General features: G+C 43.2%; 2 protein-coding genes across 5 annotated transcripts; one reads left to right on the plus strand and one right to left on the minus strand.

Annotated features, from left to right (window-relative positions):
- Window positions 1-2043: 2043 nt before the first annotated feature.
- Window positions 2044-10296, plus strand: LOC113416006 (SMAD family member 9-like). Of its 3 annotated transcripts, none has more exons than XM_026673652.2 (5): window positions 2044-2492; window positions 4353-4613; window positions 7434-7652; window positions 8265-8521; window positions 10025-10296. In XM_026673652.2, the coding sequence occupies exons 1-5, from the start codon at window positions 2081-2083 to the stop codon at window positions 10166-10168; spliced, it is 1293 nt and encodes a 430-aa protein (XP_026529437.2). In that variant the 5' UTR covers window positions 2044-2080; the 3' UTR covers window positions 10169-10296. The 3 variants fall into 3 exon arrangements, with proteins under 3 accessions (XP_026529437.2, XP_087826608.1, XP_087826609.1); XM_087970482.1 differs by lacking the exons at window positions 2044-2492; window positions 4353-4613 and adding exons at window positions 5570-5668; window positions 6354-6476; XM_087970483.1 differs by lacking the exons at window positions 2044-2492; window positions 4353-4613 and adding exons at window positions 5738-5814; window positions 6354-6476.
- A 3134-nt stretch (window positions 10297-13430) lies between these two features.
- TMEM234 (transmembrane protein 234) lies at window positions 13431-25028 on the minus strand. 2 transcript variants are annotated; one of them, XR_015750429.1, is made up of 6 exons: window positions 24621-24910; window positions 22705-22856; window positions 21544-21610; window positions 20362-20454; window positions 15303-15468; window positions 13431-13565 (listed from the first exon to the last, which is right to left on the minus strand). XR_015750429.1 is itself a non-coding variant. In XM_087970486.1 (5 exons), exons 1-5 carry the CDS (start codon window positions 24631-24633, stop codon window positions 15392-15394), a joined length of 402 nt encoding a protein of 133 aa, XP_087826612.1. In that variant the 5' UTR covers window positions 24634-25028; the 3' UTR covers window positions 15112-15391. The 2 variants fall into 2 exon arrangements, 1 of the variants encoding a protein (XP_087826612.1); XM_087970486.1 differs by lacking the exon at window positions 13431-13565 and having other exon boundaries at window positions 15112-15468; window positions 24621-25028.
- Window positions 25029-25470: the final 442 nt, after the last annotated feature.

Consider the following 25470-nt stretch of genomic DNA (forward strand, 5'->3'; position numbering starts at 1 on the left):
ATGTATGGATTCTATAAGGAACCCCAAGAACTGAACAAAATAGTTTTGGAACAGATGAAAAACTAATATATAATTACCTATTCAATTTTAAAATGAAAGAAGAATATGTAAAAGAAATGATGATTGTATGGGCAAAAAAATTTGGGTACACTATAGAATTAGATAATTGGCAAAAATTGTGGGAGAGAAATTACAAATTAACATTATCAACAGCGTACAAAGAAAACCTATGCAAAATGTTTTACAGATGGCACTTGCCACCAGCAAGATTGGCAAAAATGTTTCCAAATATGTTACCAGAATGTTGGAAGTGCAAACAGGTCAGGATCCTACTACCATATATGGTGGACCTGTCCAGGGGCGAAAAAATATTGCTTGAAGATAAAGAATTGGCTAGAAGAGATGACAGAACAAATAGAAACTATTCTTATTAGGAATAACATTGGGGAAACGTAATAAAAGATTAATATATTTAATCATACACATAATAACTGCAGCTAGAATCATATACTCACAAAATTGGAAAAGTGAAAGTACACCCACAGATGAGGAAGTAATTAAAAAAATACTAGAATGTGCCGAATTGGACAGACTAACCATGGAACTTAAGGACAAAGAGGAAAAAGAATATTTCCTAACATGGGATGTATTGTATAATTGGATAAATAATAGATGCAGAGATTAGTATTTAACTCCTCTTTTAACTCATTTAACAATGAAAGAAGATTAACAAAACAAACAAATACAGATATATTGAAATAACTAAGAATAAACAATGTAAGCAATACCACTATTGGATTGTATGTGAATATAGTTTAAAATGCACTAAATGATAAATTTAATAGCGTATTATGGCATAAATAAGAAAATAATAGTTATAATCACAATGTGTTTTATTATGTAGTTAAAAGAGATTATACTTTATGATAGTTTTAATTAGGATATATACCATGATGTAAAAAAAATGACTTGATATAACCAGTACATATTACATTGTAAAATTGGAACTGTGATGAATATTAAGGAAAAATGCACAATACAAATATTTAAAAAAATAATTGAAGAAGCTTCTTGGATGGAAAGTAAAACATCTTCAAGAAAAATTAAGAATCTAGTTGTCTTTAGAGGGGGAAAAAGCACCTTTGTCCACATTCTAAAATAATGGTTTTCATATATTTGATTGGTTCTCCCAGAAATGCAGACATGGCCTTTGACATTCTTCCTGTTCCTTTCACAATTACAAAAGCACACTGCATTGATATCTGCATGTTGATTGAATGTGGTGATGCATGATCACATATCCAACCTGCAGAATTGTGTTTGTCTGAAGGGTGAATTTCAGCACTTGTGTGACCACAGAAATGAGTGGGATCCCCCTTGTACTTCCACTGAGAAGGCTGGCAGAGGTTCTGCTAACCTGTGCATCCTCCCAATGTAGAGGAGGAGGAGTTGGAGGAGGAGTATAATTTATCAATCAGTCAGCTGAACATATTAAAGAAGGAGCATAAGCCACCATCGTTTTGATTTTTTGAAATCTCATTATTAGACTTAATATGGCCACCCACTCCAGTGGACTCAACCTGCTTTGCTGTTAGTCACAGCAGTTGAATTGTGCTGGCATTCTGATAAATATTGTGCATCCCCACAAAGTCTCATATCTAATGTGCAGAGAATGGTAATTGCTGCAAAAATATGAAAAGAATATTAATAAAAAATTCTGCTAGGGATTCTTAATTTGTCATTTCCTGGATAAGAAATAATCAGAAAAAAGGATTCTTCCAACTTTATGGATAAGCATTTCTTAGATTTTTTTAAAAATGTATTTTGTGAGAAGATACAGAGTTACAATTATTGTAATTTATTTAATGGACACCTATAATGTTTTACAGCAACTGCCATCTTATGGTGATTCAAAATCTGTGATACTGATTAAAAATTGAGGTGACAAACTCAAAAGAGAAACATGACAATAATTTCCCTCTGTTGTAGAACTCTACTTGAAGACACTTAGACATATACAGCAAAATCCAGCCTAGTACTGAAGAAGAAATTGGACTACTGAAGATATCTACTGGTCCTCATGCATTCCAATAGCTGTTTTACCCCTCTCTTCTCCTTTACTAGCCCTGCTGTGAAGAGACTCTTGGGCTGGAAGCAAGGAGATAAGGAGGAAAAGTGGGCTGAAATGGCAGTGGATTCCTTGGTGAAGAAGCTGATGAAGAAAAGGGGAGCCTTGCAGGAACTGGAGAGAGCCCTCAGCTGTCCTGGGCAGCCCAGCAAGTGTGTAACCATCCCCCACTCCTTGGACGGAAGGATGCAGGTCTTCCACCGCAAAGGATACCCGCATGTCATCTACTGCCGTGTATGGCGCTGGCCAAACCTGCAGTCCCAGCATGAATTGAAACCTCTCGCCTGCTGTGAATTCCCCTTTGGTTCTAAGCAAAAGGACGTCTGCATCAACCCTTACCATTATCAAAGGATAGAAGCCCCAGGTGATTCAGCCAGCTGCGTGTTTAGGAAAGGACAGCCCTGTCTTGGTTGCGTGTATGCTATCTGCAAAAAAGGAAGCTACGCAGAAGCTTTGATTGGAAGAAAGAGATCAAAGATCCAACAGGCAATCTTTTAGTTAGGGTTAGGTCACCAAGACCCAGAGAAGAAAAAACAGAAGGGATTCATTCCTTACTAATAGGAATGGGCGTGTCTTGACAACAGGGTTGCAATTCACTCCTGGGACAGTTCATTGTTACTGCAAGTACATCGGCAATGTGCTGGCAATGGTAATAACTTGCCCCCAATAATCCCAAGTTAGATTGTCTTTCTCTCCTGTTTGGCTGCTATGATTTGACTTTTTGTAGGCTATTTATTTTACATTTTATGACAGTGAGTTTTCAGTATCATGGATGAAATGGCAGAAAATACTGCAGCAATAATAAGTGATATATTGATATTAAAATTAATGTCCACTTAGACAATGGATTATTTACCCTCAATCAGATGATTTTGCAAAGCATTTTTTTAAATAACTGCAGGTGAATTTTAATGATGCAAACAAGAATTTGTTCAACATATTGTTCAACTGCAGCTTAGCCCAAGTGAATTCTACCATATTTAACCTGCTTGTTTGATCATGTAAATTGCCCTGCTATCTGCCAGGTATGAAGGTTAAAAAACAAAAAGTTGTGTGCTTTTTAAAACCCATTATGCCACACTCCGACCATTGTGAACTAGCAAAGCAGATACTGAAAATCTTGTAATTGGGTGCCCTTGGCTGGTGCCTCTCTCTGTGTTTTATGGTTGTCCAAGGTGCTTGAAATAGTAAACTTCCTTTCGCTACCTTCTTAGGATGGACTGAATGTTATGCAGGAAAAATACAATTGCCATCACCAACTAGAGATCTCTAGATTAGATGATAAGAGCAATAATTCAGCACTATTTGATCCTTTATTGCTTTTGGCAGTTGTCATTCTCGATTTAGGGTGAGTGCTTGGGCAAGTCCCTGCAGATTCTTTAACTCTTTACCTTGCCACCATTTGCCCACATTATATATGCCTGCCTGCCTGTCTATCATCTATCTGTCTGTCCATCATCCATCCATCATCTGTCATTGTCATCGATCATGTTTATCTATCTATCTCTATCACTCTATCTCACCTATCTATTCTATCATCTACCATCTCAATCATCAATCTTTTTATCACCTAATTAACAATCCACCCATCTTTTCCCTCCCTCCCCTCTCTCTCCATATATACCCTGTTTCTCCAACAATATGGCCTCCCCCAATAGGAAGTCCCAGCATGTTTTATAGGCATGAAATGAAATTAAGCCCCTTCCCCCCAAATTAAGGCCTATATTAAACATGCAAAATGGTGGGGGGGAATGGTGGGGGGGGGGCTTGCCGTTAGGAAGTACTTTTGTTGCACACCCGGATATGGTGCTGCCTGCGTTGACCCCAATACGAAGTGCCCCACCAACGCCGAGGTCAACATCCAAGCCATCGCTGCCCGCCCGCCCGAAGATGCAATTAAGTCACCCCCGAAAAGACAGCCTAGCCATTTTTTCAGGGCTCAAAAAAAAATAAGACCCGGCCTTATTATATGAGAAACACGGTATATGTATGTATGTATGATAGACTTGATGCATATATACACACACATGCATCATTTCATCTATCTAATCAATATTTAATCTGTCTGTCATCTCCACCATTTCTATTTATCTAGCATTGTAATCTCTCTTTTGCTCTCATCTATCTTCTATCTAACTTATATATTTATAATCTATCTATATCTAATCTATAAGTATGCCTGACTCCAGAGAGCTTTTTTCTACTTTCAAAACTTCTATTGTAGTGTTGCCTCCAGTACTGGTTCCAAGACAGAGTGAATACAACCCACAATTCAGCCTCCTTACCACATTCCAAAATGTGTCTCTTGAGAGTGAGCAGCAGATATCCCACAGTGCAACTCTTCCTGATCCTCACCCTGCAAAGCAGCCTCCCTGCACCCTTTTCCCAGCATCCTACAATATGTACACTCCACCAACAAGCAGCATGGGCTACTCAGTGACCTCAGGAAGTGCAATTGCCCCCAAAAGGCCTTCTGAACTCACAGGTATGCAAAACGGTACCTGAACACTCAGTGGGACTGAATCTATTGCAACTCTCTTTAGAAAATGCAGAGTTTGGCACCATTAAACTGCAAGAACCAACATGATGAGCCGTGATGGCGCAGTGGTTAGAATGCAGTATTGCAGGCTTCTTCTGCTGACTGCCACCTGACTGCAATTTGGCAGTTCGAATCTTACCAGGCTCAAGGTTGACTCAGCCTTCCATCCTTCTGAGGTCAGTAAAATGAGGACCCAGATTGTTGGGGGCAATAGGCTGATACTCTAAACCACTTAGAGACTGTTGTAAAGCGCTGTGAAGCGGTATATAAGTCTCAGTGCTATTGCTATTCAGTGCCTACCTACAAGTTCATGCAATTTTGGTAGTAGCAGCTGTATTTTGAGAATTTGGGTTGGAGAATGTGATGTCTCCTGTGGATGATGGCTCATCTACGTCTTCCTCAGAGGCCTCGAGAGGGAGAATGAGAGCATTTCTGGGACGTCTGGTATTGTTGACCCTGAGCTGCTGGCAGAGCATGCCTCGGCTGATGAGGAAGAGGGGGAGGAGCTGCTGGCCTTGGTGGATGCGAGAGTGTGCAGGGCAGAGAGGTGGCGATCTGCCAGATTGATGAGGCCCTGCTGGGCTTACTGGGCTGCACTGGGAGGGGCTATTTAGCACAGCAGGCAGAGGGAGGCATGGCTGGAAGCAAAGTGTGGGTCGTTGGTTGTGTTTCCGGGACTCTGCAACTTGTGGATGTAATTCGGTTGCAGAGAGCGTTTATATTTGTGTTCGGAGCAGCCGGTTATCTGTCAGGTGGACTAATTGGCCATTGCCTAGAAAGTTAATCTGGAGCTTGTTCCTGGCTGGCTTTGCTGAAAACAGCCCCTGAATTCCTGGCTCGGACAATTCCTGTGACTTCTCCTTGCAAACCCTAAAACCGGACCACTGGACTTGTTGACAAACCTCAGTGGAGGCCCTGGACCCCTGAGGGGATTTTGGCTGTTTATTTTTGGAACCTACTCAGGCAAAACCTTTATTTCTAAGACTGTTTATGGTTTGGCTGTAAGTTTGTTTTGCTTTTGGTTATCTACTTGGTCGCAAGCCAATTACTGTGCTAAGCTTGCAGCTGGGGGTTAACTGAAAATCTGAAACAGAACTATTGGGGGAACAGACTGAATAAAGCTCTCTACACGAAGCCTGACGTGTGGGTGAGTGGGGGCAGTACAGAGAATGGCATGTTATTTATTTATATTACAGATTTTTAATAGCTCCATCAGCTTTGAAGCTTCTGGACAGGTTGCAACACATTAGCATTATAGAAGCAACAATAGCAAAAAAGAATAATTGATGAAAGTGTTAAACCAGAGCAAGCAGATGGGTTCAGCTTTCTTAGGCACAGAAGTGCTGGTTGACTTTGGGCCACTTGCTCAGCCCAATCTTTAACTCACAGGATTATTTTTGTGGTATGAAAAAATAGTATGTGTGCTTTCCTGAACTCTTGTTGCAAAATCGGGGTATACATTAAATTGATTTATTCATACAATCAAGGCAAACATTGATACAATGCTGTTCTTAGAAATTTAAAAAAAAAACGAAAAGAAAATCTGGTCTCTTTGGGCTTTGTATGTATGACAAGTCATTGGCAAGCATCTGATTGAATGCAATTTGTTTACTAAATATCTATGGTCTCTGCGATCATTTCTTTTTATTTATATAGGCTGGCCATGAAATAGCTTTCTCTTTTCAGCTGCCACATCTGTTCCTCCTCCTAATGTCAAAGAGATGCCACAAAAGCCCAATGCACAGAAAGTCCCAGGCAGTTTATCAACACCGCCATTGCCCAGTGGAGGTAAAGCCAGAGAACCTGAAGGTACGTCGAGACTTGTATTTTTCCCCTAGAGAAAGATCTGCTAGTGAGCCCATGAATGGTTGAATTTTCCTCCAAAAGAGCTCTTAGCCAAAATAGTTCTACTTAATAGACTGAAATCAGAATAGGCTTAATTTGGTTTGATTATTGCTAGTGTTGTTGAAAATAGTGGCTTCATTTGATAACAAGAAAGGCCATCATTCCGAATTTAGTCACACCCTAGATTGAAATAGGAACATTATAGGATGAGGAAGGAGTTTTAGATAGGTTCACTGCCTTCAGTTACTTATAAAAGTAGGATAAAAGTAAATAAAATAATAAACAATATATTTTATTGCTATGATGGAATTTACTTTTTAAAGTAACACACTCAGTTGATTACACTAATTGACACAACACACTAATTTTTATTGCATTATTTTTCATTGTCCTTTCTAGTTGTTCTCAACTTACGACCATTCATTTAACAACTTAAAAAAATAATTTATGACTGGTCCATGCACTTATGACCATTGTAGCATCCCCATGGTCCCATATTAGAATTTGGGCACTTGCTACCAGCATGTATCTATGACAGTTGCACCATCCAGGGGTCCCATGAGCACCATTTGCAACTTTCCTAGGGGGCTTCTGACAAATAAGGGAAGCCAGATTTGCTTAACAACTGAGTGGTTCACTCAACAACTTGAGTGATTTGCTTAACAAATCACTGGGAGGGGGGTGGGGGGAAAGGTTATAAATCTTGAGTTAGGTATGACTCATTAATTACCATATTGCTTAGCAATGAAACTTTCAGTCCCAGTTGTGCTCATAAATCAAGGACTACCTGTATATCTCTTTTCTGTTCTGGCAATGCCAGCTCTTTAAATGTGTATGTGAAGAGAGTATCTGGATATGAAAATGAATCACATTGTTATTATTGTGTTTCTATCTACATACACCTGTGAAACCTGCTTCCAGATGCCCAACCTGTGAGCTATGAGGAACCAGTTCAATGGTGCTCAATTGCCTATTACGAACTCAATAAGAGAGTCGGAGAAACTTTTCAGGCCTTTTCTCGAAGTATACTAATAGATGGCTTTACAGATCCGTCAAACAAGGACCGCTTCTGCCTTGGATTGCTCTCTAATATTAACAGGAATTCTTCCATAGAAAACACCCGGAACCACATCAGAAAAGGTAATTGCAGAGAAACACTGCTGGGAAAATGGCTCAGTTCAAAACTTGACGTCAATACCTGGGAAAATCCTGGGAAAGATAATCAAGCAGTAGATTTATAAATATTTAGAAAGGAATAAGGCAATCACTAGAAGCCAGCATATGTTTTTTAAAAACAGATCATGCCAAACAAGCCTTTTGGCTGGCTGCCTTTGATAAAGTGAATGAATCGGTCGCTGTCTTTGTGGGCTGGGTGGTTCTGCATTCCTTGGTGTGACCTTGGAATGGCCAGCGGCTATTCCGATGCTTAGTTTCAATTCTTCTCATGCTAAACACCCCCACTCCCACCCTGCAGCTCTCCCACCCGGTTAAGCATGACAGGCTGAATGTAGGCAATGCATAGAGTAGCAGGATGTCAGTCCTGACAGGAATCCTGAAAAGACAGCCACACAGCAAAAAATGGTGTCTTTAGCATTGGAACTGCCGAGTCTCCTTGTACTGCCAGCTGGTTCTGTCCATCATGCAACAATACCCCAATCTTAATGTATCATGAAGTAGTTTAGAACATGAGTCTTTTTTGCTTTGATCTGTGTTGAAGATGACATCCTTCTTGGTCCCTCTTCTCTCCTGAAGGTGTCCACCTGTATTATGTGGGAGGAGAGGTCTTTGTTGAGTGTTTAAGCGACTGCAGCATTTTTGTCCAGAGCTGGAATGCCAATCATGAGTGCGGCTTCCACCCGAGCACCGTCTGCAAAATCCCTAGTGGGTACAGCCTGAAGATTTTCAACAACCTGCTCTTTGCCCAACTGCTTTCCCAGGCAATTAACTATGGTTTCGAGGCAGTCTCTGAGCTCACCAAGATGTGCTTTATCCGGATGAGCTTTGTTAAAGTAAGAACTTTCTTCGTCTTGCATTATAAAGCTGAAAAAGTGGGACTGGCCCCTTTGTTTCATTTTAAAAGGATGAGATGCCCCAAGTTTTCTTCATATTTTGCCATAAACAAGTAAGAAGTGAAAAATTATCACAACTCTGTGAAATTTGTGGCACTGTCTTACCACTAGTGACTTCAATTACAATTGATCTCTAAACAAGAGGGAATAAAAATTTCTTTAAATTTAAATTTATGTCCAAGATTATTCCAAATGAATCAATCATACATGCCCCGGAGAACCTGGGCTGCTCCCTCGGCCAGCCTTCCAGTTCCAGTAATGGCAATTGTCAGCTGGCCTTTCATTGGTCTTGTTGGCCACAGAATATGAATTTTACCTTTCTCAGGCCCTTCTCAAGAGCGCTCTTCCAACTGTTTTAGTTACGACTATGCTTTATTTCTATATTATCCAATATTTCTCAAGAGGGTGTGCAAAATTAGAACAGGCCTCAGTCTAAAATCCATATCCATGCTCCTTGAACTCCTTGGGACTCTCAGAACTAGACCTGAGCTAAAATCATTTCTAAAGGCTGCAGTTCTGCACCTCCTTTCTTGGGAGTGAGACCTAAGCTCAGACAAATTTTCTCCAAATAACCAAGGTTAGGAATGTTGCTGATGGTTTCATAGATGTTATAAATGATTACCGTATTTTTCGGTCTGGACCATAACACACATTCCCTTTAGAGGAGGAAAGCAAGAAAAGAAAAATCTGCCTCTGTCTCCCAGCATCCACCCGGTATTCATCTGGCTAGCGTCCTTGCAGAAAACAGCCTGGTCAGCTTCAGCATGTTATTGCAGCCCCAGCACATGGCTCGTCAGGGCTCTGCTCCATTGCGCCCACCAGCAGCCAACTGGGGCTGAGCTACTGCTGCCGTGGCCCATTTGCCAAGGCCTGTTCTCCGCCCATTGGCAGCAAATGGGGCATGGTGATCGGTAGCAAACGGGCTGCAGCAAATGGGCTGCGGCAAACGGCGATCGGACGGTGGCACATGGGCCGCGGCGAACGGCTGAGCCGTGAGCAGGCCATGGCAAACAACTATATAACGAGACTTCACTTACATAATCACTACATCTTCAAAAAGTGGCATCATTTAAACAACAGCATTGTGTAGATTTGTGCAGGAAAAGAATGAATGACAATCAAGCCTACACGAGAGGGAGATGAAAAACCACGTAATGAACTGAAAGTCTGCCAGATGTAACTCCACATTAGACTCAGCTTGCTTAATTCTTCTTTGTTGAAGAATGCTGTATGAGTTGTTGAAGTAATACTTATGCCATTTGCTCCAAGTCCACATGTTTTTATGAGATGCCTTGTCCACAATTTTATGACTTCTCGGTACTTCAAAATGCAAAGGAAAGGTAATGGGTATATTTGACTAAAATCAAAAAAGTATTTTTGAATAGAATGAAGAATGCAGCCATAGTCGTCTCATCCTTTGCCATTTGTTGGTCTCTTCTGTAGGGCTGGGGAGCAGGATACCATCGTCAGGCAATCACCAGCACCCCGTGTTGGGTGGAGATCCATCTTCACGGAGCTTTGAAATGGCTGGATCAGGTGCTGAGGGAAATGGGCTCTCCGGAGGCCCCCATCTCTTCCATCTCCTAAGAATCATCTCCAATACCTGGAGGACAAACATGGCTTCAGATACACGTGGGATGTTTGGGATATTTCTCCCTCCCTCTGTATACACTTATATATCTGATATTGTTAGTGTTTTTAATGCTGTTTTAACATTTAAGATGGTAGACTGTTGTGTTCTATTGATGACTTTATTCCTCCTGCTTATCCTCATTATTGATAATCATGAATGAGGGTAGTTGTCATCTGCAATGATCGTGAGTGAAAGGTAGTTAATATATTGTTAATATGTTCTAACCTTTGCTTCGGTTTATAGCAATAAACAAATAACCTGTTAGGTTAATGTTAAATAATTACATCTTTTTTCTGTTAAAAATGTATGTCAACATTGTTTTGTTTTTTTTAAAAAAAGGTAAAGGGTCCATCTCCAAACATTATTTATTTATTTATAACATTTATATAGCTGCCCATCTTTCAGCAAACTCTCATAAAAACTAGAAAACACAAGCAGTTAAAACATTAAAAACAAATCACCTGGTGGCAATCCATGCTAACGTGCCATCATCTGATTGTCTCCCAGGGCTTAGGGGAAAAGTCAGGTCTTTGGAGCCTTACAGAAGGCTACACGGATGGACACCTGCTGAACTTCAGGGCACAGAATGTGTCAGTCTGTGCTCCCTTCAAAATCCAAGAAAGAAATACTCAGACTCCATGGGTTAGAGGAAAGTTATTCTTTTACTGGAGAATAAAGTGAAAGCTACAGATTTAATTCCGAATCTGAGAAATTAGCGCACAGATCACATATACAAAGGAATGGAAATGCTCCCACCCCCCAAAGTCCAAATGATTCTTCCAATTAAATCTTCTGAATATGATCATGTGGCCATCTCCAGGTGGTGATGAGGCTTCTGTCCGTTGACCTTGACATATTTTGATAAAAGTTCGCAGTTGCGCAAAAGGGGATAGAAGCTAGCCAAGAAATGGAAAGTTAAAGACAGGAATCCCCCTCCCCTTGCTACCCACAGCAAAAGGAATGCAAAACACCGCCAGCTTTCTTCCCCTCGAGTTCCCCGCTCCCTCCGTTGCTAATGACAGCCGAAAGAACTAGATTGGCATAGCAGCAAAGAAGATACAATAGTTAGGAGGCAGAATATATATATTATGGAAGATATCTTGAGGCTGACAGAATGTTTCATGAGCTAGGGACTGCCATGGAAAAGGCATATGCTTCCTAACTTCCCAGATGACAATATTTGGGGAATGGACCAGGAGCGTGCTTGCCCTATCTGACCTGGTAGGATAATAGTTGTCCTTCAGAAAAGGCGATCCTACCGAGAGCCTGGCCCTGTGCCATATGGGGCTTTGAAGGGGATGACCAGTACTTTGAATTGCTGGAAACTGGAAGCCACTGGAACACGTTCAACAGAGGTCACCTTCCTCACTGATCAGCCTTGTAGGGAACACCGCCCCCCCCCCCCCCCCGACTCCAGTCTTTCATCAAGACTGGCAAGAAACCTCAGTCCCTCTCTTCACATTCCCCAAACAGCCCATTCACAAGGTGGTCCTGGCCACTCCAGATCTTTCCCACCAGGGAATCCAATTTGCTTTGGGGTCTCCACTCCACTGTAGACACCAGGGGGCCACAGTCTAAGATCTCAGATGAAGAGAAAAGGAGGCTCCAAGACAGAGGTGGGATTCAGCCGGTTCGGACCGGTTCACGTGAACCAGTTGTTAAAATTCTGCCCAGTTCGGCGAACTAGCTAATCACACCACTGGCTGATCTCTCCCCCCCACCCGTTTTTGGGCCATTTTTCCAGGTCAAAAATGGCCTGAAAAACATTGGATAATCAGACTGAAAAACAGCCAAAAATGGCCCGGAAAATGGCCTGTAAACAGCCAGAAACAGCCCAAAATTAGCCCAGAAAATGGCCAGAAAAGGAAGGAAGGAAGGCGTTAATTCAGCTTTAGCTTGGTCTCTTTCAGAATTGCCTGCACAGAAGTATTGTCAATCCTTTTCTTTCTATTTATTTATTAATTTGGGAGTGCAAATGGGCTTAAATTGTAAATTGCTTCTGAGGAGTCAATTGGATGTATTGCTTCTGCCCCCTCAGGTGTGAAATGTTGGCTGTTCTGACACAATATATTGCTTTCTAATAAGCTCAGCCTCCAGTGTCTCTCCCCGTCCTTTCACTGGGGGGGGGGGGAGGCATTTGCACTGGAGGTGTTGCGTATAGGTCCAAGGCCTGGGGAAAAGGAGAGTGGCCAGGAGGTAGTGCTGAGTGGACCACGCCCACCCAGTCACATGACCACCCGGCCACGTCTACCCAGCCAATCATTAGGGCAGCAAACTGGTTGTTAAACTGAATCCCACCACTGCTCCAAGATGGCCACTTTGTCATATAGCCCAGTGATCCCCAACCTTTTTTATGGCGTGGCCCGGTACCGACATCAGCTGGGCGCCGCCATCTTGTTTTGATGAAAAAGTGCTTCCGGTGAGCTTTCTACCCGGAAAAGCTCACCGGAAGCACTTTTTCATCAAAACAAGATGGCGGCGCCCAGCAAGCCAGCGGCCCGGTAGGACTTGTTCCACGGACTGGTACCGGTCCGCGGACCGGTGGTTGGGGACCCCTGATATAGCCAGTCAAGCAGCAACCTCCAGATATAAGCTGGGCTTTCCACCATGCCCGCTTGCTCCTTCTCTCACTGCTCCTTCTCTCCCCTTGCCAAGGCACCCTTCCCACGAATCAGCAGGTCTTCTGTCCATCATACATATGTCTTCCCCTTTCAAGGCAGTCCAATATAGAGAGCAAAGCCATCTTCCTTCTTGAGCACAAATTAGCATCACTTTAAATTACATATCATAATGAATGACTTATTGCACTTTCATTCTCACTCTCCTTTTGTGTAGATTTTATAAGATATCCAGAATACATTTAATAATTTAAATTGTAACATCAGTATGGCCATGATAGAAAACCAATAATGTGCATCTTTTTTTCCCCTCCCAACTTGACTTGTTGAATTTTTTCTAACATCAATCAAAATGTCAAGCTACAGATACATTTGCTATAAATAAATGCCTTTAAATAACCATTTTATTATCCTGGCACTGTGGCCATAGAAATTTGGGGATGAGAATTTCAGTGAAGAGGGTTTGTGGGGTATCAAATCAATGCAGCCAGCCTCGAACAAGACCAAGGCCTTGGCCAGAGACCTGCCCAGTGAGTGGTTCGCTTCTGGCTCAGGGAGTCCTTGCACTGGGTTAACTCAGAAGAATTTTCAAGCCAGATTATTCTAGGCTCTGACTTGTCATTTATTGTCAAATATATTTTTTCAGACACAGAAGTCATTTAAAGATCAAAGCTTTTGCTTGGATGTTCTTTCAAATCTGCCTGTACTTCAAGAACATCTTTTGGCTTCAAACCTGAAATCAAGAGAAACAAGCAAAATGGCGAGACCATCTTCTCCTCATATGTACTTCCTGCTCCAGCTAAATCGCGGTTTATAAATGTAAACCAACCAAGTATAATTTTGGTCAGAAATCAGAAATGGTGTTTGATACAACTTTAAATGGCCTTTCACCAACTTTGCTGCTTTATTTTATTTCTTGATTAGGTCTATGTGCTGCCCACCTTACCTAGCTCTGGGCTGTCTACAAACATTAACCTCAAAAAATCAGTACAAAACGTGTAAATGTTGCTCTGTAGAGTGATGGCAAAATAGTTACCACCCTGCAGGACTTCATCCAAAGAACCTTCTTTACACCAGCATACCTCAGCACTAGGCAGAGGCTCTTGGAGGGACAGCTGGAGATAGGAGTGTTCCTCTGCCTTTCATACTTCACAGGCAAGCAAGCTTCAATGAGAAGGGCTGCTCTGTCCATTGGTAAAGGAAGAAGCAGCTTCTTTAAGGGGCAATCAAGCAGGAGAGCTCAGCCCCCAAGTCCAGGGCTTCCCTTGCCCAGGGATAGTCAAGCACTATGGGTTTGGAGGGTCCTCTCGGTAGAGCAAAATTTGCTTCTCTGGGTTGACCGTTTTGCAGATATTGCTTTCTGTAAGGATTGCCTCCTAACTTAAGAGAGCGAAGACTCTTGAAATGAAGTATTTCAAAAGGAATCTTTCATTAAGCAGAAGTGAAAGCAATACACTCAAAAGCAACGCCTGAATACCCTTAGGCAAGACAAGCAGAATTAAAGCACTAGAAACCCCTCTCTTTAGCCAGATGCGGATTCAGCCAATCCACAGGTGTGAAGATGTTATTGTACCGGCCACTCTGAGAAACAGGTAAGCATACAATCCCATGGCCATCTTTCCGCTGGCTTTCAAAGTGAAACAAGCCACATGGCCCTCCCCCCTAACACATTCCCCAAGAGTGAGACTATCTCAGGGCGCTTCGGCACCAGGATAACAAGTTATAAAATACCAGTTGTCACAGACAATAGTAATGAATCGAATTCAAGGCCCCCCCATTCTCCCACTTGAACAGCAGCATCACTTCTAGGGATCTGACAGGAATTTTGGGAGTTTAAGTCCACACGTTATCGAGCTGCCAAGATTGAGAAACGTTGGACTAGAGAAGCAGGAACTCTTGTAATGACAGACTCATAAGGGATTCTGAAGCCTAACTTAGATTTCCAAAACTGTATTTCTGGGTACCGATTTAGTGTGAGCCATGTAAACAGTACTTTATGCCAATTGTAGACTTTTCCGTGCTAAAAAGTGTTGCTTCATCCTTCACACACACACACACTCCTAGATGGTAGCAATTGATCCTGCTCTTAAATCAGATCTGTCTGGGCAATTCCTTATCACTTTTGAGATCTTTCTGTATCCACTTAAAGCAAGGGTGTCCAACCTTGGCAACTTTAAGACTTGTGGACTTCAACTCCCAGAATTCCTCAGCCAGCAAAGCTGGCTGAGGAATTCTGGGAGTTGAAGTCCACAAGTCTTAAAGTTGCCAAGGTTGGACACCCCTGACTCAAAGGCTCCTGATCTTGCTGCTTCCACTAAAGCAATCTCAGGGTCCTCAAAAGTTTCTGGTTAATAGGAACACCAAGACAAGATCTAGGGACACAGGTCTCTAGAATCCAAGTGCACAAAGGAGCGATTGCCAGGCTAGGAAAATCCATGCTCTCTCTAACGTGGAGCCAGGGGTTGTTTACCCCGTGCTGCAACTCTTGAGAGTGGTATAAGCAGTTGTACAGATGAGAATGGTTTTCCACAGAATTTCCCTTTCTCTTACTTGGAGACCTCATGGATGTTTGCGCGCAGATGCAACTATGCAGATGGCAATGCCCAAGATTGTCAAGAGCATCCCCAGAACGGCCCCTACAGAAGAGAAAAAGCAGGAATCAACCAAAGCTGCAAATTTTATAGGAACATGGTCTATTCCAGGGGTCCCCAACCACCGGGCCGCGGATCGGTACCGGTCCGTGGAACATTTCCTACCGGGCCGCCCGGTTTGCTGGCGCCGCCATCTTGTTTGAAGAGAAAGTGCTTCCGGGTGAGCTTTTCCGGTTGGAAAGCGGCGTTTGGTCCTGAAGGAATCCTCACGCCTTAGTTTCATCGAAGGGGGGCTTGAACGAAACTAAGGTGCGAGGATGCTTTCAGCACCCAAGGCAAGGCGAGCCGGCGACCGACCCGAAGCCGTCCCGAGCGAAGCCCATCGACAAAGGTACAAAGGAGGAGTTGAAGGTGGCGGGAGAAGCGGGGGACGGCTGGCTGGCCGGTCGCTCGGCTCGCCTTGCCTTGTCATGCGTGCTGATGCCGGTACCGGGCCGCGGATCATTTTGTGATGCCGGTACCGGGCGCGGCACAAAAAAGGTTGGGGGCCACTGGTCTATTCAATTCAACCAGTGGTGGGATTCAGCTGGTTTGCACCGGTTGGCCTGAACTGGGAGCTAAAATTTTCTGCAGTTCAGCGAACCATCGGATTCCCACCACTGGCTGGCCCCGTTCCTCCCCTCCCAGTCATTCCAACGGTGGGATTCAAATTTTTTTACTACCGGTTCTGTGGGTGTGCTTGGTGGGCGTGGCATGGCTTGGTGGGTGTGGCAGGGGAAGGTTACTGCAAAATCCCCCTTCCCTCCCCACCCCACTAACCTGCTTTCCAGCTCCGTTCTCCTGTGTAGGGCAACAAAAGAAGACCCAGCCAATTAGCTGGGAGTCAATGGAGGCAGAGAATAGATGGGGTTGGTGGGGCCAGTCAGAGGTGGGATTTGCCAGTTCTCTGAACCACTCAAAATTTCCGCTACTGGTTCTCCAGAACTGGTCAGAACCTGCTGAATACCATCTCTGAGCCATTCCTATCCTGGTCTGAGAAGGTAAGTCCGACAGCGGAGTAGGGAGACCTGTTCTGGGCCCATCGTGCTCAGCTAAAAGGCTGCTGGGGGGGTGGACATGGCAAGGCTCAGCTGCCTTTTGGGCCCTGCTCTGGGTTGGGCAGGGGTCTGACTTTCCCAGGTGGCCACGACCCCCGATCCCTGCTTGCCCTTCCCCTCCTGTTGCTGGTGGCAGAGAGGAAGGCGAGGCAGGGCTGAGCCGCTGCTGCTCGCCCCTCCCCCCAGTTCGCATCCTGCCCCCTGCCCAGACTCACTGACAGATCTGGGAATCCTAGTGGGCAACCCCTTAAGTAGGAGTCATAGGTGTGCTGCAACTGCCAAAAAAGTCAATGCAGTCCTTGACTGCATCAACAGAGGAATAATATCAGTATCTACAGATTAACAGAGTTGGAAGGGACCTTTAGGTCATCTAGTCCAACCCCCCGCCCAAGCGGGAGACCCTACACCATTTCTGACAAATAGCAGCCCAGTCTCTTCTTGAAAGCCTCCAGGGATGAAGCTCCCACAACTTCTGAGGGCAACTTCTGTTCCATTGATTGCTCTCACTGTCAGAAAATTTCTCCTTATTTCCAGGTTGAATCTCTCCCTGTTCAGTTTCCATCCATTATTCCTTGTCTGGCCTTCAGACACTGCTATTGTGTCTCCCTTGATCTTTCTCTTCACCAGACTAGCCACGCCCAATTCCCGTAACTGTTTATCGTATGTTTTAGTTTCCAGTCCCCTAATAATTCTGGTTGCTCCTCTCTGCACTGTTTCTAGAGTCTCAACATCTTTTTATAGTGTGGTGTCCAAAACTGGATGAAGTACTCAAGTTGTCGCTTTATAGAGTGGTATTAGTACCTCATATTGATCTTGACTGTATACCTCTATTAATGCAATTTAGGATTGCATTGGCTTTTTTTGGCTTCTCTGTACACTGTTGGCTCATATTTAATTGGTTGTTCGCTAAGACTCCAAGATTCCTCTCACAGTTACTGCTATTTTTTTTACACAATTCTGATTTTTCACAAAACAAAACAAAAAAAAGGTAAAATAGAACATCTTTTTTTAGTGAACAGCATGGTTCCAGGTTTTCACTTCTCCATACAGATATAATCTCAATTTCATATTCATCTTTCATATTCAGTTTCATATTTTATCGCTACTTTATATATTCTCCATTTGTTTTTCCTCAAATACCTCCCTCGGGCTTATTTTATAGCTTTTTTCATTTCTCACAGTTACTGCTATTAAGCCTGGTATCTGCTATCAAGATCACATGAAGTATTAGTACTTCATAGCTTATAGACTGCTTTATAAGATCACACTTGGCATCTTGTATCCAATTTTGGCAAACAGATATCAAGATTTTAGAAAAAATATAGAGAAGAGCAACAAAGATGATTAGAAGGCTGGAGGCTAAAGTATGATGAATAGTTGTAGGAACTAGATATGTCTGGTCTAACAAAGAGAAAGGCTAAGAGCAGGGATGGGATGCTACCAGTTCGCACCCATTCGCTAGAACTGGTTGTTAACATTCTAAGCAGTTCGGAGAACCGGTTGTTAGAAGAAATTATTGGCCTAATCCTGTAAGGAAGGCAGGAAGGAAACATTCTGGTGTTGCTTACAGAAACTGCCTCTCCATTGCCTCTTATTACATTCTTGGCAGGACTAGACTTCCTGTCTCAGGAACTTCTCTGGAGGTTTTTTTCCCCTCCTTTGCTGGTACTTTGCTTGTGTGGAGGAACCATTCAAAGTTAGAATGGCACTGAAAAAAGTGACATGACCATATTTCACACTTACGACTGTTGCAGCATCTCCACAGTCATGAGAGGCCAGACGAGGAGATGCGTGCCTTCATGTGAGTGATGTTGAGTTGGCCATGCCCAGCCAGTCACATGACCACCACTTAAGCCACCAACTAAGCCATGCCCACAGAACCGGTTGTTAAAAAATTTGAATCCCACCCCTGGCTAAGAGTGACATGATAGCAATCTTCCAATATTTGAGGGGCCATCACAAAGAAGAGGATGGCAACCTAGTCTCCGAAACACCTAGGCGTTCACAAAAAATAAAAGATGGGAACTTATCAAACAGAGATCCAACCTAGAAATAAGAAGAAATTTCCTGACAGTGAGAACAATTAATCAGAGGAATGGGATGCCTTCAGAAGTTGTGGGTAGACCATCGCTGGAGAAGAAATTTTTAAGAAGAAATTTGTCCATATTAGTATAGGGCAACAGTGGCTAACCTTTTTGGGCTCCTGTGCCGATAATTACGTGCCAGCACCCAGAAGGCAATGCGCTCAGGTTCTCCCCACACCCCCTGTGCATACGTGTGTGATCCCCCATGCGCTGCATGTCTCTGCACTTGGGTGAGCAACACCATGTGTGTCACGCATCTGCGCATGCATGCATGTCTCCCGCGCACCCCCGCCCCCGCGCATGTGCACCAGATACCCAACAATCAGCTGGCGGGTGGGCTGCGTGTGCATGTGCAGTAGACCTTCTCTGGGCAAGGGCTTGCGTGCCGGCAGTAATGGCTCTGCGTGCCACTTTTGGCACGTGTGCCATAGGTTCACCATCACAGGTATAGGGTCTCATGCTTGAACAGGGGTTGGACTAGAAAACCTCTAAGATCCCTTCCAAGTCTGTTATTTATAAATTTCTCCATTCAGTCTTACCAAGAGATTAGTGATAAACCAGCAGTCGTCAACTGGTGCGCCAATTTTGGTGGGCCGTAGAGAAATCTCACCCCCAGAGCACCCCTCTAAGCAATTCATCCAGGCTGTGCAGAAACACAAGGCTACTCCACCCACTTGGCCCACGGGAACCCTCCTTGCCCACTCACTCCTTACCTGGCATACCTGCCTGCTAAATTGCTATTTTTCCTTTTTTTCCCGACCATCAGCTGTTCTGCTGTGCCAGGAGATTTAGATTAGCTAGAAAGCAGGAAATGGTTGCTTTTAAGCAGAGCCGAACCTCCCTTAGGACTGAATGTTCAGTGCAGACTCATGGCAAGCAAATTTTATGTGACAGACTCAGGTAGCCGATGGCAAATAGATAGATCACTGAATGATTCTGTGAGCAACTCAATCTGCCTGCCTGCTTTGCCTGATTTTGGGTAAAAGTTGCTCTTTTTTTAAATAAAAAATTCAGTATTTACATATATGGTGTGTTGTGAGTTAATTGTGTGAGTTTGCTTGTTAGCAAATTTTATGAGTTTGCTTGTAACCAAATTTTATGTGACAGACTGAGCTAGCCGATGGCAGATAGATCTCTGAATGAATCTGTGATTCTGTGATTCAACTCAATTTGCCTGCCTGATTTGCCTGATTTTGGGTAAAAGTTGCTCTTTTTTTAATAAAAAATTCAATATTTATATAAATATTTCTAATATGTAAATGACCACCAAGCCACACCCACAAATTAGGCCACACCCACAGAACCGGTTAGTGGTCCCTGGGATTTAAAATTATGAGTTTGGTGGTCCTTGAGGTCCAAAAGGTTGGTGACCCCTGTGATAAACAATACTTGGAAATGGACATCAGGTCTTCTGATAGCAAAATCTCATCTTATTGTCTAGTATCAAGAGGAAGATGACTTTGAAAAAGCTTCCTCTCACCATAACATGCAAGACGAGACGAGGAGTGGCTGGGAGGGGAGGGGCAAGGAGAGGTCAGGGGAGGGGCCATTTGATGTGAGTGACAAGTTGGCCATGCCTACCCAGTCACGTGACTACCCAGTCACATGACTACCCAGCCATGCCTACCCAGCCAGTCATTAGGGCTGTTGTTCAATTATTTGAATCCCACCACTGAATTCAACCTTGCTTATTTTGATTAAATATAAAGCAACAAGGAGGACAGAATTTGCATCTGATCAAGCCATTAGACACCTACTTGTGCCACCTATGTTTTCCCCAAGAACTTTCCCTGTTGCGATTGTGAAGACCAGGGCCAAGGAATTGCAAAGAGGCACAGCCAAGGTTAGGTCTGAAATGGAAAGTGGAACATTTAATGCAGAATCATCTGATCAAAACAAATAAAAACCATTGAGGAGATAACCCTAATCAAAGGGAAACTTCATCTGAAGTTTGTGTTTGGCTGGGGAACAATTCTGGTAGGAAATCCTTCCTAAAAGCATATTAGCTGGATCTCTACATTCAGGGATTTCCACATAGGACAATATTGGCAAGATGGCAGTTACCATGTTTTTTGGACTATAAAGATGCTCCGAAGTATAAGAAGCACCTAGCTTTTGGGGAGGAAAACAGGAAGAAAAATCTGCCTCTGCCTCCCAGCAATTTGACTCCTTGCAGCAAACAGCCTGCTCAGCTTCAGCACAGCCTGATTAGCATAAGCAGCTGATTGTTGGTTGGATCGTCCTCCCAACGATCAGCTGTTTCAGGCTGCAAGGATCGCCATCGCCTATTGCTGCCTCCGCGCGCCCCATTTTCGGCCTCCACACACCCCATTTTCGACCCGCTCTAGGCGGTGGGGATCGGAATGGGGCAAATTGCTGGGAGGCAGAGGCCGAAAGGTGTGGTCCGGCAGATGGGTGGGGCTTTGGCAACATTCGCTATATAAGACACAGACACTTCCACACACTTTTTTGGGGGGGCGGGGGAGTGTGTCTTATACACCGAAAAATATGGTACTTCCAATATTTGATTCTGTAGCAACTGTCCAGCAAGCTTCACTTATCTACCTATTCTTTTACCGGTCTCTACCAACCATATTGGATCGGTATTCAAGAACTGCAATCAACATATCTTGAGGGCACCAAAGGCGACCACACTGGAGCTGAAAGAAATCTAGATAGTATCTGATCATGTGATTAAAACCCTGCTACTTTTGAATGGGCATCAGAATTCTCTGTTTCTTTTTAATGAAGGTAATCCTGCTCTGAAATCTATTAAGAACTGAGTGACTCCCATTTTGGTGACACAATCACAGAAATTTTTAAAAATTATGTCTTTCTGCAGTAGGTATCTGAGTAATTCCCCACAATAATCAGAGTTCCCACTTTAAATCACCACCTCCCCGAATCTTGACACTGGCAGTAATTAATTAAGGACCAACCTGTGGATGCTAATGCGATATAGTAGATGAATGAGCCACACTGGTTTAGTATAAATGGTAACATGTACTGCAAGGGAAAAAAAAATAGTTGGGGGAGAGCTTCAGGGTTACTTAATTTAAACCAATTTCTGATAACCAGGGACAACCCAATCCCAGGTGTTCCAGTTATTATAATGCATCATATACTTTTTTTCAAACATGCTCCTGGGTCAAAACACTTTTAAAAGATCACTGCTGACTAGTGGCTTTCTGAACAGTCTTCTATCTGAGAGGAAAATGGACATTATTTTTCAAATATTCTGAATTAAATAAAATTAATTTTAAATTAAATTAAATTTAGACACTGAATTACTTCTCCATTGGGAAAGCAACTAAATGCTGTAATCAAAGAATCAAAGCCTGATTATTGTAATAGCATCAAGTAAAAAAAAAGAATTAAATTTAATACTGTATAAGTATCTTATTACAGTATCATGTAAGATTTAGAAAAAAATATATATCTTGTGATATGAACAGGCTGGTGCAGTCTAGGTACCTTCCATAGTATTTCCTTCCCCCAAACCTGGCCAGGGATCACTTACTTCTTGGGTCAATAGGAACATTTTGACTCTGTTTCATCGGGATGAAGAGATAATGTCTATCATGAAGGGCATAGCCATTCATAAATCATCCCTTTACTTGCTGCCAGTGCCCCAGAAAGTTAGTTCCTGTTTCTAGTTTATCTTCCTTTTTAAAAGAGAAGTCAGCTTCCAATCCCATGTTTTAATTAAAAGACTGGTTTTTTTGTTTTTTTTTTTAAAAAGGCAAGAGGTGTAGTCTAATGACAGGAAATGTCTGCAGGGGTAAAGGTGCTATGCTGTGGGCCCCAGGCACAGGTAATTCAGATTCCTGTTGCAAAGGAGTTTCAGGTGCCTAGATTGAGAAGAACTGGGCTCTCTGAGTAGCCTGATCTCAAAACAGTGGAACACTCAACATAGGACTGTTTTGAATTCCATGACGGAATGCTTTGCACTTATAGAAGATGGTTTCCCAAACATGGCAACTTTAAGACATGTGGACTTCAACTGGCTGGGGAATTCTGGAAATCGAAAGCCACACATCTTAAAGTAGTTAAGGTTAAAAAAAAGTAGTGTGAAGAGTACTGTATAAAATGGCAAATACCTTGTAATTCAGGCAAAGGAACTTTATTTCAGCCAGCATCTGCTGAAGTCTGCTTTCTCTCTTTACCTGCTCCAGACCCTCAGTTCCTCTTTTCAGAAATGGATTGGTTGTTCCCCAAAGAATGGCTACCAAAATCAAAGCTGCAACATTACCTGCAAGAAGATGGTATAAACAAATATCAACAAATTGTTTAATGAAGTACTCATGGGAGTTATTCATCCTTTACAACTGTATTCCTTGGTAAGAAAGACAGTAGCTAATAGATGAATAATCATCCTTCCCTTTCCTTTCAATACAAATATATTGATGTTTAAGGCATTAAGTAAATTGTACCTTGTTTAGCATCAAGTCCTATTACAGGCAGTCTTCAACTTATGACAGGTTATTTAGTAACCTTCAAAGTTACAACAAACCTACCTTGAGGCTTTATGCCTTTGTCTGTTTAATGATTGCTTTAAAAGGTTGTAAAATCATATTGGCCACATTTTACAACTGTTACGACTTATAACTATAGAGGGCAGGTTCCATTATGGTTGTCTCTCAAGGGTTACCTGTAATTTAGTTATTTATACCTAAAATCAAGGAGCAAATGATACAAAACCAAACATTCTTGAAGGAGGAGTCCAGGGCTGCAGTGTTTAAATTTTGCAGACTGGCACACCCCACAAAGATGAATGAAAAAGGATTTGCAGCTCTTACTTAATCCATCCTTTCAATTGCCCTAATCCCATTCACACAGGTCAATAATCAAACTCAAATCAAGGCCAATAGATGTGACTCCCGACCTCAGAAATGGAGAAACTCTGCAACTGAACCCTTGCTTTGCATGCACAAGGTCCTCAGGCTGAACCTTTAAGCCTGGCCAGAAAAAGTCCGGATTTACTTGAGCGGATCCTGTGCAGAGGTGGGATTCAGCAGGTTCTGACCAGTTCTGGAGAACCGGTAGTGGAAATTTTAAGTTGTTCGGAGAACTGGCAAATCCCCCCTCTGACTGGCCCCGCCAACCCCATCTATTCTCTGCCTCCCATTGAGTCCCAGCTGATTAGCTGGGTCTTCTTTGGTTGCCCTGCACATGAGAACGGAGCTGGAAAGCAGGTTAGTAGGATGAGGAGGGAATGGGATTTTGCAGTATCCTTCCCCTGGAGTGAAGAGGAAATGGAGAATTTACAGCAGGGGGTCTCCAAACTTGGCTTGTGGACTTCAACTCCCAGAATTCTCTAGCCAGAGAATTCTGGGAATTGAAGTCCACAAGTCTTAAAGTTGCCAAGTTTGGAAACCCTTGAATTACAGTATCCTTCCCCTGCCATGCCCACCATAAAAAAAACTGAATCCCACCACTGAGTCTCTATGCCAAGGTGGCATCCGAGGACCCTCCCAACTCCTCTATGCCTCTTCTTTGCCTACTGGAGGGGTGTGTGTGTGTGTGAGAGAGGGGGGTATCAGTGTCCCTTCCCAATTTCTAGACCTCCCCCCCCCACTCCTCCCAACCTTTGGAAGCAATTCTGAGCTCCTTTGGCAGAGGGGGAGAGCAACACACACAGTCATAATGGTTTCTCGGTGGGGCGTGTTTTTTTTGTTTTTTGTTTAATAAATGGCAGTGCGGCCTCAGCAGGCGCTGGTGCAATTACAAATCCACCCTCCCCAGCAAGTAGGACATTTACTATCAGAACCCCTCCGGCTTGGAGCAATCCTCCAGTCCAGGGGTCTTTCAAACTGGGCAGCTTTAAGACTGGCGGACTTCAACTCCCAGAATTCCTCCTCCAGCCATGTTAGCTCAGCAATTCTGGGAGTTGAAGTCCGCCAGTCTTAAAGTTGCCCAGTTTGAAAGACCCTTGATCAACACTCCCCCCTTTTAAAGCATTCCCCCCCCTCTTATCCTCCCCCCATTTCTAAGGCACCGGAAGAGGATCCCTCACCCAGCGACGCCATGGCGACTGGGGCACCATAGAGTCCTGCGAAGTATTTGTTCTTCGTGGAAAACAGCCGTCAGCCGGTGTTGATCTCTACATACATCTCCATGGCTCAGCCCGCTGGGGGGGGAGCGGAGGGGGCGGGAGTCGCCCCAAGAGCCCCTCGTGTATTGCCAAACTCTTGTCGGAGGACGAATTAAGTCGATCTTTACGGCAGAGGTCTCCAAACGTGGCCCCTTTAAGACTTGTGGACTTCCGCTCCCAGAATTCCTCAGCCAGAGTTGAAGTCCACCAGTCTTAAAGGGGCCAAGTTTGGGGACCCCCGGTATAGGGCCCCTGGCTTGAACAGGGGTTGGACTAGAGGACCTCCAAGGTCCCTTCCAACCCTATGATCATATACTCTTTATTAGCTATGCTGGCTGGAGAATTCTGGGAGTCCACCAGTCTTAAAGGGGCCAAGTTTGGGGAGCCCTGTTTTACGGAGTGGGGAGATGAAGCTTTCCAATGCAACGGTCCTTTCCATCTCAAACGATTCGGTTCATTCCAATTTGTTTTGTTGAAGTAAAAAAAACTGTTGAAGCATAGTGAAACTTTATGCAAGGGCCAGCTTTCCTCCGGCAGATCAAAATAAGTCTTTTTTAAATTAGTATTATACATTCATTCTTGAATAATAATTCTTTTTAATTTTTTTATATACTATAAATCCATTCCATTTCAAACGTCTGTCGATTAGGTACATATTTCATGTGCTTACAGTTTATAATTAATACTCTTCTTATCAGTGTAACAATAGAACAATAACCACATTTTCATATAAGTAATACCCAATATATCTATTTTTGCAATCTTCTCTTAT

This window comes from Notechis scutatus, chromosome 8, assembly GCF_049901735.1.
Source record: "Notechis scutatus isolate UNSWTSFEM ecotype Mainland chromosome 8, rNotScu1.2, whole genome shotgun sequence".
Classification (NCBI taxonomy): domain Eukaryota; kingdom Metazoa; phylum Chordata; class Lepidosauria; order Squamata; family Elapidae; genus Notechis; species Notechis scutatus.

What these genes read in the sequence shown, in the direction of transcription:
- LOC113416006 (XM_026673652.2), top strand. Translation starts at nt 2,081, where the DNA reads ATGCATTCCAATAGCTGTTTTACCCCTCTCTTCTCCTTTACTAGCCCT. An exon ending in AAGGCCTTCTGAACTCACAG is followed by an intron (nt 4,614 to 7,433) that starts GTATGCAAAACG and finishes ACCTGCTTCCAG; the next exon opens with ATGCCCAACCTGTGAGCTAT. An exon ending in TCCGGATGAGCTTTGTTAAA is followed by an intron (nt 8,522 to 10,024) that starts GTAAGAACTTTC and finishes TCTCTTCTGTAG; the next exon opens with GGCTGGGGAGCAGGATACCA.
- TMEM234 (XM_087970486.1), bottom strand. An exon ending in TCCTTTGCCTGAATTACAAG is followed by an intron (nt 21,611 to 22,704) that starts GTATTTGCCATT and finishes TTTCCCTTGCAG; the next exon opens with TACATGTTACCATTTATACT. An exon ending in TATCGCATTAGCATCCACAG is followed by an intron (nt 20,455 to 21,543) that starts GTTGGTCCTTAA and finishes TTTCCATTTCAG; the next exon opens with ACCTAACCTTGGCTGTGCCT.